Raw genomic sequence first — 14,588 nt, 5'->3', positions numbered from 1 at the left:
ATGTGGTAATCTTCTTGATTTGTTCTCAAGTGTAAGATGTTCTCATTCTTACTTCCAAAATATGTCTCTTGCAAACTTTATCTTTATGAATATAAATGTCAATTTTTTGTCGCTTCTAAATATGTAATTGATTTCCCTCAACTTTGCATTTGACATATGGTGACCCTCAGATTAAACTCAGCACAAGCTGTTTCTCCTGAATGAGAAAGCAACCTATGGTCGTCTCTTTATTAACCAATGCATTTCCTCCTGGATTTATGTTGAGGATATGATGGACTTGTCAAGTCTCTAATTCATTAAAATATATACTTTAATGACCACTTATCTTGGTCTCCTTTGCACATCAATCTTGGATAACCAGATTTTTAATTTTGCTTTCCACTTCTTATTTTAGATTTTACAGACAATTAATGCTGTGAAGTAATTTTTATGATTGACCAGATGAAAAATAATATTAGCTGTGGCTGAGGCAAAGTGTGTTTTACCGCTTCTCAGGAAATGCTTGATTTCGATTTGGTGTATTGCTTAGAGACTGCAACACAGATCAGAGCTTCCTATTTGCAAATTAGAATCATAGATCGACCATCATTGATGTTGGTACACTAAAAAAAAAGTTCATTGATATGAATTTTAATTAATAAGTACACAAACATGCATCATGTTGCAAGTCAGTTTTTTTAAACAGCACACATTTAAATTGTCACAATGTTAACAGATAATTGCAAGCGATGGCATTTGCTTGCGTATTACTTTACAAAGATATTACAACAGTACAGAAGATTTTTTTCAAAATGTCAGGAAATATTACAACTGTCAGTGCCTGATTTCCACCTTCAGTTACATTAAATATTAAAAGTGAAGTAATAGATGATTTTTACATTTCAGTCTCTGCTGGTGCCACTTCCAAAAACAGCTGCAGATGTTTGGTAATTGGCCCTGGGGATACAATTAATGAAAAATAAGTGGCCCACAATCATGAACAAGACAATTATGTGGAGATATTTTATAATTTCAAATGGTTACTTATGTATTAAAACATAATAGGTGTTTTCACTATATGAAATATATACTGAACAGAAAGATATTTTTGTAGAATTCAATCTTTCCTCATAAGAATGTTGGGAGAATCTCAAAAGTTTGGCAGTAAGCAGATTTCTAATGTCAAGTCTTATTTTCCAACCAAGTTTGAAAGATAAGACAGATTCTTACCGGTGAGCAGTAAGAGGCCTATTTGTGTGAATAAACATTCTTATGTCATTTCACCTCATGGCTATGCAGTTTCCCCATTCTCCAATTCACTAGATGGAGACAATTTCCAATGTGAAGTTCAGAGCATTAACCTGTTGATTCCAGCTCACTCCTTGGTGGTTTTGCCCTTCATTTTGCACATTAGTCACCAATATCACTGGGCACAGTCCATGGGCTTTGACTGCAATTGCTGCCTTGTCCTCAAGGTTTCAATCAGTAAAGTGGGGTTCCAATTGCTTCTTTCCACCATGTCTGGGGCAACTGGCAGGAATCATGCAAGGCAGCTGTGGACTGACAGTACTTGACAGTGTGCATAACTGGACTTCAAAGATGGCATTCGTACCAGGGATCCCAAGAGGACCCAGCAGTGAACAGTACTTCCACTTGTGGTGAGTAGGAGAATGCAGAAGAGTGCTGCACCATAGGGGTGTGAAGTATGGGTAATAAGGCTTGTTACTACTTCAACAAATCCTAAAATCTTTGTCAGACATAGTTTCATGAAGGGGAAATTAATTGACTGCTTCACTTTATTATTTATAATTTCTACATGCTCCACTTGTAAATTCTTTATTAATAGACTCAGTCAGTTACATTTTCCCAATGACAGATGTTAAGTATACTGGCACGTTTCTCTCTCCCTTTTTGAATAAGGCTGGTGATTGTGTCTTCTGGGAATTTCCCAACAACTTAGGATTCTTGAAAGATTACAGTCAGTGCATGCACTACCTCAATAGCTACTTTTAGTATCTTAAAATACAACCCATCAGGGTCAATTGACTTATTGATGTTTAGGAGGAGAAAGTGAGGTCTGCAGATGCTGGAGATCAGAGCTGAAAATGTGTTGCTGGAAAAGCGCAGCAGGTCAGGCAGCATCCAAGGAACAGGAGAATCAACATTTCGGGCATGCTTATGCCCGAAACGTCAATTCTCCTGTTCCTTGGATGCTGCCTGACCTGCTGCGCTTTTCCAGCAACACATTTTCAGCAGCTATTGATGTTTAGCGCTATCAGGTTCCCTAGTACCATTCTCTAGTAATAGTTATTGTATTTATTTCCCCTTTCAAAAGTACAAAAATCAGTGTCTTCTCCAGTGAAGACTAATCTCAGTCCTCTGCAAAGTACTTAGATGAATACTTGAAATGTCACAACATTCTAGGCTATGGACCAAGAATTGGAAAGTGAGATTAGTATGGATAGATTGACACAGATTCGAAGGGCTGCTTCCATGCTGTCTACCTCTTATGACAATTTCCTGTTTCCTGGAATTATTTCCACAGCCTGATTCTCTAAGAGGCCTATGTTTATTTTGGCCTCTCTACTTTTATATAATTTTTAAAAACTCTTCTTGTTTATTTTACTTGCTAAAAACGTGTTGCTGGAAAAGTGCAGCAGGTCAGGCAGCATCCAGAGAACAGGAGAATCGACGTTTCGGGCATAAGCCTTCTTCAGAAATGAGGAAAGTTTGTCCAGCAGGCTAAGATAAAAGGTAGGGAGAAGGGACTTGGGGGAGGGGCGGAAATGAGGAAACTGGTGAAATCCGAGTTCATCCCTTGTGGTTGGAGGGTTCCTAGGCGGAAGATTTTACTTGCTAGTTTGCCCTCATAGTTTATTTGCTCCCTGTATAATTTGTTTGGCTTGTGCAACTAAGGGTGTCATAGTCATCCTTATTCAGGATATGGAGGTGTCAGTGTTGAACTGGGGTGGACAAAGTTTAAAAATCACACAACACCAGGTTGTACTCTAAAAGGTTTATTTGGAAGTACAAGCTTTCGGAGCACTGCTTCTTCATCAAGGTAGCTAGCTACCTGATGAAGGAGCAGCGGTCCAAAAGCTAGTACTTACAAATAAACCTGTTGGACTATAACCTGGTGTTGTGTGATTTTTAACATCATTATTCAGCTAAATGCTTAGAGATTTTTCATTCATGTGATAATGGACATTATTGGCTCAATGACCCAAAGGGTCTAGGTGAATATTTTACAACAATCAACAATAATTTTTATAGTCATCATTAGACTAACTCTTAATTCTGTTTTACCATGCTAATCAACCCCATATTCTTCCGTTCAGGGACATTGCCACTATACAACCATCTCTCTTTATGGATTTGAATTCATGAATCCAGGTCTTTAGTCTGGGCATTTGGATTACTAGTGCAGTCATGTTACTACTATGCTGTGATATGAATACAAAACAGCAGTGATCCTAGCACAGTCCCTTGGGGAAATTATTGTCAGCTGTGGTCCTGTCAGGAAAACAAGTTTCCTTGACTCTTTTGTTCTTGAGCAAAGTATTTTCTGCAAGCCCATACTGACTCCTATTTCATGAACCTCGTATTGTTAGCCAGAACTTTGTGATTTTTAAGCTTTTAACACTTCTTTAAGCTAGACATGCAAAATGCATTGCTTTACCGTCATATTTTGTTGCTTAATCAAAGAAGAAATAATTAGTTTTGGCTCTTCTTGCTTAGATCAAACCTCTCCAAATTCCTACTAATTCTTTTTCTTTAGAACAATAAGTAATATTAGTGCTAGGTAATGTTTTAAACTGACTATCCTGCATAATTATTAGGACAATTTTTACATCCTTTCTTCTTTAACAAGGGTGTCACATTTGCCACTTTGCAATGCTCTGACAACCCCCTCATATCAACAAAGACTGGCAAGTTATAAGAAGTCCTGTCACTATCCAGTACTACTTCTCTAAGTGAATTGACGTTTCGGGCATAAGCCCTTCTTCAGGAATGGCTTATGCCCGAAATGTCGATTCTCCTGCTCCTTGGATGCTGCCTGACCTGCTGCGCTTTTCCAGCAACACATTTTCAGCTCTGATCTCCAGCATCTGCAGCCCTCACTTTCTCCACTTCTCTAAGTGACCTAGAATGAAAACATGTATGTAGCTGATGACCTATCCACTTCCCTGAACAGAGCTATCCCCTTCTAGTACATCTTGTCTATCTATTTTCACTTCATTGATTACCTCTAACATTTCTGCTTCCCACTGATATATTGACAGTATCCTGATTAGATTTAGATTACTTACAGTGTGGAAACAAGCCCTTTGGCCCAACAAGTCCACACCGACCCTCCAAAGAGCAACCCACCCAGATCCATTCTTCACCTAACACTACGGGCAACTTAGCATGGCCAATTCACCTAACCTGCAGATTTTTGGACTGTGGGAGGAAACCAGAGCACCCGGAGGAAACTCACGCAGACACGGGGCAAATGTGCAAACTCCACACAGACAAGTTGCCTGAGGCAGGAATTGAACCCAGGTCTCTGGCGCTGCGAGGCAGCAGTGCTAACCACTGTGCCACCGTAAATATTAATTCAGAGCTGTGTTCTGCTAGGAATCACATGTCAAGTGTGCTACAGGGTCCACTAAACCATCTTTATTCCTACTTGATATCATCAAATAATTTGTAACTTGACAATCAAATGCCTCTGAAACCTTTTTACCTTAATAGCATCTATTCAATAAAAGTTAAAAGCCTCAATATCAGCAGCTGAAAACATGGCAAAAACTGACCAGTAACAAAGTCACTATTTATATCTGTGTGCCATTTGATATTCCTGGTGTGATAGCTGCTACTTTCACCTGTCTGCTGCGATATATAGCATAATGATAAATTTTCTCATCTCGTATTTGAAAACAATATTCTGACAAGTCCCAGAGTTCAAAAGTAACATAGAATTTAGTACAAAGTTAAAAATCACACAACACCTGATGAAGGAGCGTCACTTTGAAAGCTAGTGCTTCCAATTAAACCTGTTGGACGATAACCTGGTGTTGTGTGATTTTTAACTTTGTACTAAATTCTATGTTACTTTTGAACATGCCCAGTCCAACACCGGCATCTCCAAATCATGACTAGAATTTAGTAGTAATATTATATAATTTGAGATGATGGTATTTTAACTAAGTTAGTAATCCAAAAGTCTAGTCTAAATTAACCATGTACAGGTCTGTTCAATCTCTTCCCCTCTTACGAGTTTCATACCATGCCATCGCAATTTCATTATAATTTGAGATATATTTAAGGACATTTACTGCTCCTGCAAAATCTTCACTGACTGTTCTGGTCTTCCATCTAGTTGCACGTTTTTTTTTATTCTACTCTCTGCATGATTGTGCCTTAATCAAAGGAATATAGCTCATTTATGGAATTCAATGGTGCGATTTAACCTATTCCCACCTTGTTCTGGATTGCTCCACCACTTAGAAGGATGACTAGGTTTATTCAGTTTAATTATCAAAAGTTACATCCTAGACTCTTTTTAAGATAGACATATTTGAATTAGTTCAGAACTTGGATCACTGCATTATCCGTTTGGTTTGGTTGTCAAATGAACTGATAAATAGTTATTACTTACTCATCACTCTTCGGGTCCAGCTGAAGTGAAAGTAAATGAACAGAAAGTAAAATATTAATCCTCCAACAATAAATAGTGAACAATATAAATATGCCAACTCTGGAGCACCAATGATTGGAGCAAGAACCAAGTAGATAGAGACAAGAGTCACCACAATTGGAAAAATGATTGGGACCTGAAACAAAAAGAAGATTTTAACAATATGAATACAGGAATAATTAAGTTTTTTTATAATCTGTCAGGTTTCTGACATCCAAAAGCACGTCAATGAGTACAAGTCTTTCTAATTCAACATAAGAGTAGGCAGTTCAGCCCCTTAAGTCTGCTCTGCCATTAGATACAATCATGGCTGTTCTAATCTCAGCCTCAACTCCACAATCCTGCCCAATCTCCATAACCCTTCAACCCACTAATAATTAAAAATCTGCAAATCTGCCTCTCTCCTCAAAATTAATGTTCCAGCATCGGCCACACTTTGGAATAGTGAAATATTCATGACTCTTTGAGAGAAGCAATTCCTCCTCATCTCTGTATTAAATCTGCCACCCCATATCCTAAAAAAATGACCTCTTGTTCAAGATTGCCCACAAGAGGAAACATCCTCTATATCTACTTTGTCAATCCCCTTTAGCATCTTCTATACCTCAAGTAGATTACCTCTTGCTCTTCTCAATCTCAAGACCTAATCTCATTTCAAAACACAAACCTCTCACCCTCTGGAATCAATCTAGTGCCCCTCCTGTGAACCACCTCCAATATATTTGTATTCTCCTCAAATAAGGAGACCAAAACTAATACTGTAGGTACAGTCTCACTAATGCTAAAACTCCTGATGTTTTTTTTGTATCCAACTGAATGAATGTTTTGTTTTCCCCCAATCACTAATAACCCATGGTATTTTAAATTTATTAGCCGTCACCACCACCAGTAAATTAACTATATTTTCCAATTGACTGAGATACTTGAAAAGCCCTTAAGGGCATTGCACACCATCAATACTGAGGGAGATGGAGGGGATCTGATCCATTTTCTCAGTGTAAATGTTTAACTTCATAAACACTTTAATTCAACAATCATCCTGCTGGGTACTTAAGTCGCATGCTTTCTTGGAAATGAAGTCTATAGTTTCACTGTTCCAAATGATGTTCTAACTTCTTTAAAAAAACCTCAGAACTGAAACCACTCATCTATTTATTATCTAGTTTAAAATACAAATTCCCAGAAGATAATGTTATAGTTTAGAATTACAGACCGACCGCCATATACACAGCTCGGTTTCTGCGGTTGCAGTTATCCGTGATTTACTGCGGTCCAAACATTACAGGGAACGTTCCAGAACTAGAGACCCGGGGCTGCTGGGAAGGTAAATTTCCCATTAAATGAATGTGTCCATGACTATCCATGGTTTGGGCTTCCACAGTAGGTCTTGGAATGTATCGTCCGCAGGCACAGCGGTTTACTGTATATATTAATACATTCATATAGGAAAGAAAGATCATGTAACTCTAACCTTTACTGGTCTATTCAGATCCTTTCTTGTAAATCTCATGACAATCAGTGATAATGTAGTCAGTCCATAAAAAATCCAGGAAGCAAAGCTAAAGTAGTTTATAAGGGTGTTAATATCTGCTGGAATTATGTAGATAATAGCCAGAAATCCCTGAAAAATAGAGTGCAGTATAACAAGTAAGTGAATAATAGTTACAATTGGAATATATTTAATACCAGTAAATTTATCAGAAGATTTTAATTCTAAAGAAGAACAGAAAAAAAATCAGTAAATCGGAGGTTGTCTTAAAATCTATTCCATATGTTTCTTCCAATGAATAAAACTACTATTTAGTTTTTGTTCTGTATCTTCAGCGTATTAAATAGGCCTATTTCCTATTGGATCAGAATTTTCCAGCAAACCTGCTACAAAACACAAATTAGAAATGTTGAGGAATGTAAGTAGCCTTATTGTACTACTTTAACCATCAACAAAAAACATGCCTATTCTACATGCATTATGAGCCCCTCATGATGTGACGATACATTCAGAGAGCAATTTCTTTGATTTTACAAAGCATTATTGTTTTATCTAACCGCTTCAGGTAAGCACTTTTAGAATCATGGTTCAATTCTGGACAGAGAAGCCTTACTCTATTCTTTCCTTGCTTCCGAAGGACTTCGATGTTTATCTCCATATAGAGGTCTACAGAATGAGAGTGACTGTTAAAAAATCCACTAAAGTATTAGATTTCTACATTTGTTAGTTTTCCATTGCAAAGCTTGTGTTCATCTGTCTTTCTGATTTGTTGTAATTTAGAGATTTGTGGTAAATTATTGTGCAAGATTATATTTTTGTCTTTTGTGCAATGATAGCTTAGTTTAGAGTCAAAGATTCATAGAGGTCTGCAGCACAGGGAAAAAAAATCTTTCGTCTTATGAGTATGTCCCAGTCAAAACCAAGCATTAACTATACTAATCCCATTTTCCAGCACTTGGTCCATGGCTTTGTTGTTTTGGATTGCAAGTGCACATCTAAATATTACTTAAATGTTATGAATGTTTCTATCTCTACCATCTTTGCAGGTAGTGAGTTCCAGATTCCCACCATCCTCTGAGTGAAAAAGATTTTCCTCACATCCACTCTAAGCTTCTAGCCCTTTACCATAAGTTTATGCCCCTTAGTCATTTATCTTTCTGCCAAGGGAAAGAATTCCTTCCTATCTACGCCAATCATAATTTTAACACATCTCAGTCTTGTGACCCCTCAATTTCCTTTGCTTCACAGAAAACAACCCCAGTCTACCCAACCTCTCTACATTACAAAAAGCTTCCAGCCAGGCAACGTCCTGGAAAGTCTCCTCAGATTGCTAATTACTTGGTGTGTAAAATGCCTGTCTTATTTTCACTCTTTATTTATTCTTCTGTAAATTTTGAACTGAATTCAGGATTTAGACTTATGTCTGCAATTAGTGATTTAATAGCTACAATGTGCAGCAAGTTGCTGGTTTCTTGACCATAAATAACTGTCTCTAATCAGTACTATTACTAATGGAATGGCACCGGATAATCTCATAATACAAGAAGAGAAATTTTGTTTAAGTTGCTCTTTAAATGGATTGCATTCTAGAGCACTATCATAAAATATAGACCCATGACAGTTATAATTTGTTTTCTTTGATAAAAGTTTGATTAAGTTTCAGGTGTTGGACTAGAATAGTAAGTAATTTTCACACAATCACAATATTTTAAACAATTTCAGATACCTCTAGACAGCATATAAAAGTTTTGTTGATATTGATTTTCCATTACTACTTCTGTGCAAACACTAACACATTTTATTTCTATTTTGTTATCATTTTACAGCACAGCACCACTAATATTTTTACAGTTGTAATTGAAAGCATTAATTACCTACATTGAACAGGAGAGCCGGTGAAGGTGTTAAACGTCTGATGTTGATATACGACAAAATCTTAACCATGTGACCCTCACGGGCTGTCACAAATGTAAGTCTGTTTAGAAAAGTTGAAATCAGAACAACTCCTCAAAAGTGCAAAATATTTAAGTTTCAGCTATTGACTAGTTTTAGCAAACCAAAAAAAAAGGGAAAAAGACAATTCTGTGCAGACCGATAGGAGTGTACTACATTTTTGTGATCAGTGTTTAGGAGAAAGTGCGTTTATGTCTGTTTCTCTCTCCAATATTAGCAGAGAAAGAATGTTTCATGGTTACCTCAGAGTACAAGAGGATCTTAATCAGATGGCCTGTGGGCAGATGGAGTTTAATTTAGATAAATGCAAGGTGCTGCATTTTGAAAAAACAAATCAGGGCAGGACTTATACACTTAATGGTAAGGTCCTGGGAGTGTTGCTGAACAAAGAGACCCTGGAGTGCAGGTTCATCGTTCCTTGAAAGTGGAGTCACAGGTAGACAAGATAGTGAAGAAGGCGTTTAGTATGCTTGCCTTTGTTGGTCAGTGCATAGATTATAGGAGTTGGGAGGTTGTGTTGCGGCTATATTGAAATATTGCATGCAATTCTGATCTCCCTGCTATAGGAAGAATGTTGTGAAACTTGGAAGTATTCAGAAAAGATTTACAAGGATTTTGCTAGGGTTGGACAGTTTGAGATATAAGGGGAGGCTGAGTTGACTGGGGCTATTTTCCCTGAAGCATCAGAGGCTGAGGGGTGACCTTACAGAGGTTCATAAAATAATGAGGGGCATGGATAGGGTCAATAGATGAGGTCTTTTCCATGGGGTGGGGGAGTCCAAACCTAGGAAGCATAGGTTTAAGCTGTGCACTCAAGGCTGTGCATTCAGGAACATAACCGTTTATTGCATTAAAAAGTTTTCCTTTTTTTTTGCCATTGGTTACTGTGCCATTCAACTAATGACAGTGTCCTTTTGCTTTTGACTGTTCCACAATGGGAAACATTATTCCTTACCTATTCTGTCAAGAGCTCTCATGGTTTTGAAAAGGTAGTGGTGACCTGTGAGAAGGAACGGGTTGCATCTAAACTTCTAAAAACACCTGTATTAAGCTGTCTCTCAAACGTCTCTCCAAGGAGAAAGGCTCAGCTTCCCTAATCTAACTCCAATATTTTAGGAATACATGTTATTTTCCACATTGGCATTACAGACTTGCGTCTCAATAGTGAATTACTTGAATTCCTCCAAAAATGAAAACAATTATGTTCATTAAAGACACTTCCCAACCCCCCCCCCCCCCCCCCCCCCCCCCCCGTGCATGATGATGATGTAAAAGTTTCACAGCTTTCACACCCTTGACTAAGTTATTTTCTTCAAACCAGCACTGCATTTTGCATTATTGTTTTGCCATACTGAGAGGTGAGTTTATGAATAACATTTGAAGTGGTTTTGAAATAGATTCCTGCTCATGCCCTTAGCCAAAAAATTGTGATACATTGGAAACTCAATAGGAAAATGTATATTTGTTTTCTGTTTCAATGAAAGGATTTTTATTTTACCTGCCGGCTGTGAAACAAGAACCATTTGCAGCTCCAAAGGTAGAAAATACGACAAAGAGTGGAACTAGCCAAGAAGCTGGTGTGAGGACCCGATCACCAAACGTCTGTTGCAATAAATGAATGATGGACAAGGTCACAAATTTTCCTGTTACAATGGTAAAGATTTTAGAAAGACATTTATTTTCATACATAATTCTAGATTGTGGAATATGCACGTGATTCATGGTTAGCATAGCTGCCTCACACCACCAGACACCCGGGTTTGATTCCCGTCTCTGGCAACTGTCTGTGTGGAGCTTGGACATTCTCCTGTGTCTGCATGGGTTTCCTCTGGGTGCTCCAGTTTCCTCCCACAATCCAAAGATGTGCAGGTCAGGTGAATTGGCCATGTTAAATTGCCCATAGTGTTAGGTGCATTAGTCAGAGGTAAATATAGGGTCGGGGAACGGTTACTCTTCGGAGGGTTGTTGTGGACTTTTTGAGCCAAAGGGCCTGTTTCCTTACTGTAGGGAATATAATCTAAAATACAGTAAAGTTTGAAGACCATAAGAAATGTGAACAAGAATAGGGTCATTCGGTCCTGTGAGCTTGTTTTACCATTCAGTAGGATCGTGGTTGATTCAACATTCCTCACATCCAGATTCAAGTACAACAGGAAAGTTTTGGCACTTAAATTTATTCAAATAACTTATAATTACTATATGAAGAATATTTGAATTATTTCCATTTAAATCATTGGCTATCTTTAGCACAATGAACTAAAACTTAATCAAAGATAATTATGCATGACACTGAAGTCCCCTCTAATGAAAAGGTTGGACTCTATGTACAGTGAAGTTTTTATGCTGTTTACCTGCAAATGACTAACAGTCAATAGACACCTGACTGCAATTTTCAAATTTCACCAAAGTTTCATATGTTGAGGTTTCAGCCCAGATAGCACACAGTAAAGTCAGAAATGTATTGAGAAGCTGGCATTTTTTTCCATATCTTTTGAGCATGTTCCCAAACCAATTTTAATTGGAAGACCTATAAATAGATCGAGGTCATTACTGGATAATAGTAATTAGGATCTAAATATATATTGCACAGATTCTCTGGAGGAACAACTTGACCTGCTTATGGGAGTGTATTTTTTTGGACTTCCTTCTGTTCAAAGGTCTTGATATGTAGAATCTTTACTCCATAGGTGGATCCATGGTCTTGTTCTGAACCACAGGTTCCAATACTCAATTCAGTTGAACACTTCCATGACACTTCATAATGAAAAAAGGATTTCAAAACAAAAATCAGGAAAGTTGGACAATGGTTTGGAGTGGAGTATGTTACAAATCCAGCTGGTTATGATCTGTGCACCTCTGCATGCCTATTATGAGAAACAGCTACTGAGATATTAAGGTTGCACTTTGTAAATTAAACATTTTATTTTACAAGGCTAACAGATTCTGGAAGTTAGAGTTAGAAAAATGTCTAAATATATTTTTGTTCAACTTTTCTAATGTATAATATTTTAATTCTTATCCAAATTTACATTGAAGTCCAGAATTTTTCTAAATTATTACATTTAATTGTAGAATCTTTCTTCTAGTTGTGAACTTCTATACTCAATATAGGATTAATCCAATTAAAGTCAAAGAGTGTGGTGCTGGAAAAGCACAGCCAGTCAGGCAGCATCCAAGGGACAGGAGAGTCAATGTTTTGAGCATAAGCTCTTCTTTAGGAAGAGATTATGCTCAAAATGTCGATTTCCCTGCTCCTTGGATGCTGCCTGCCTGACTGGCTGTGCTTTTCCAGCACTACACTCTTTAACTCTGATCGCCAGCATCTGCAGTGCTCACTTTCTCCCCTTTTAAGCCAATTAGAGTTTAAAATATTTTAATAAAGTGTGATAATTGATTTGAAGCATTACTCCATATTACCTATAGACTTGGGAAATTTTGATACTGAAACTTGGGCAAAATAATGCATCATTATTTCCTGTTTAATTCAGTTCTGACTATCAGACTTGTACTAAATGTGTTCATCACCTTTTTCATATAGATTCTTATTAGGCTGCATAAAAGACGACAGATTTGTGTACAAGAAAGTACAAAAGAGTGTGAACAAGAATAACTGTACTATTATTCCACCTATAAACGTTAAGTAAATAAAAATGTTTTAAAATCAATACTTCCTGAATCTACAATCACTTAGACTTTACTTCTCATAAATGACATGAGCTGATTAACACTAATCAGTTGTGATTAATCAAATATCTTGAATCACTTTTCTCTTTCAGCGTTTCTGTGGTACTGACTACCTTTCAGTTTCTTTCCGACTTGCATTTTGGACAGAATGAGCTGTAGGAGGGTTCTCATGCTCTCTATTCAGATTTCCTCTTTCAAACAAATAACACAGAGTTTGTCTTCGATCACCACTAGATGCACAATTATATTTGTTTTATTTCCAACTTTGTACCAGTTCAATCGATATCTCTATCTACTTTTGGTTACCAAATCTAACATCTTGCCACTGCTTTCATACAAATTATTCCCATGAGCTATCAATTAAATTCCTCTAATAATCACTCTCTTAACGTTTTCTTAATTCACTCATGGGACATGGGCATCACAGGCAGGCCAGCATTTATTGCCTGTTCTTAGCTGCCCTTGAATGATTGCCTTAGTAGGTCATTCCATGAAGCGGTTTCAGAGAACCACATTGCTGCAGTTCTGAAGTCACACATAAGCCAGACCAGGTGAGGATTGCAGAATTCATCCCCAAGTGTGGGGATGGTAGCTGAGGAGCAGAAGATGCAAATGTTGCACTCTTTTTCAGAATAAGGAGGATAAGTCGAGTAACTAGAGGGCAATCAATGTACTGTTAGTATGAAACTATTAGAGATAATAATCTAGAGCAAAATTAATTGGCATTTCATACAAGTTATGGGCTAATAATAAAAGTCAGCATTAATTTGTTCAAGGTCAATTGTATTTGACTTACTTGATCACATTCTTTTGAGGTAGTTCAGAGGATTGATGTTGTAGATTTTTTAAATCAAACTGTTCAGACATGTTATGACATGTCTGGGGTAGATGGGACTTCAGCCCAGACTTTCTGGCCCAGACTAGGGACACTACCACTGCACCACAACACCTCATGTGGTTGAGGTTATAAATTGTTCTTCAAAAGACATTTGATAAATTAGCACATAATAAATTTGTTAGCAAAATTAAAGCTCATGGGATTAAAGGGACAGAGGCAGCATGGATACAAAATTGGATAAGGGGAGGAGAGCAGAGAAAATCTTATTTAGAGGCTGAAGAAAGTGGTATTCTGTGGGGAATTGCATTGGGATCACTCATTATTTACAACATAATGCTTGTGCACACACTGCATAATTCCAATATTTGCAGATAAACACGAATGTAGTAAACAAAGACTTTGGGAAGATTTGGAATGGTGAAATGAGCAAATACATGGCAGATGCAATTTAATACAGGTCAGGAATTCTTTATATGAACATCTCAGGACCGACTAGTTTTCAGATAAAGGGTATTTTTGTTTTTTGGATCCACTGTAGTCCTTTTGGGTCCAAATGTACCTGAAAGCAAAGGTTTATTCCCCCCAAAAGGGCTTGAACAGACCTGTAGACATGTTGAATTTAGTACTTTGGAAAAAATCTTCATTTTTAGGTTTGTTCGGGTCCATTCAAGTCAAGCAAAGGTTTTTTCCAAAGGGCTAGACTCAGTGTGTCAACAGGTTTGTTAGGGTCTGCTTCCAAAAGGACCTTTAGATTTTAGGTCTTCTCAGATTTTGGATGTTCTGATGATAGATACCCAACCTGTAATGTGAAGTGATGTATTTTGATAGGGAGAATGTGGTGAGGTAATAGAAACTAAGTGCAGGAACACCAAGAGCTTCTTAACTCTTTAAAGGTGGCAATGGAAAAGGCTAGATTTTACAAAATCATGCAGAATCCTTAACAATAATGATATGTAATAATA

At 37.4% G+C, this 14,588-nt stretch overlaps 1 protein-coding gene across 1 annotated transcript in view; it reads right to left on the bottom strand.

Annotated features, from left to right (window-relative positions):
- Positions 1–656: 656 nt before the first annotated feature.
- slc7a9 (solute carrier family 7 member 9) overlaps positions 657–14,588 on the bottom strand; it is a 62,890-nt gene continuing 48,958 nt past the window's right edge. The window contains exons 9-13 of the mRNA XM_043706833.1: positions 10,603–10,706; positions 9,030–9,126; positions 7,134–7,283; positions 5,624–5,798; positions 657–936 (exon numbers count right to left, since the gene is read on the bottom strand). Coding sequence (XP_043562768.1) covers positions 875–936; positions 5,624–5,798; positions 7,134–7,283; positions 9,030–9,126; positions 10,603–10,706 — 588 coding nt within the window. The 3' untranslated portion in view covers positions 657–874. The remainder of the gene's footprint in view (positions 937–5,623; positions 5,799–7,133; positions 7,284–9,029; positions 9,127–10,602; positions 10,707–14,588) is intronic.

This window comes from Chiloscyllium plagiosum, chromosome 17, assembly GCF_004010195.1.
Source record: "Chiloscyllium plagiosum isolate BGI_BamShark_2017 chromosome 17, ASM401019v2, whole genome shotgun sequence".
NCBI lineage: Eukaryota > Metazoa > Chordata > Chondrichthyes > Orectolobiformes > Hemiscylliidae > Chiloscyllium > Chiloscyllium plagiosum.
The sequence above is the reverse complement of the archived record's forward strand: the minus strand, read 5'-3'. Positions and strand labels throughout refer to the sequence as shown.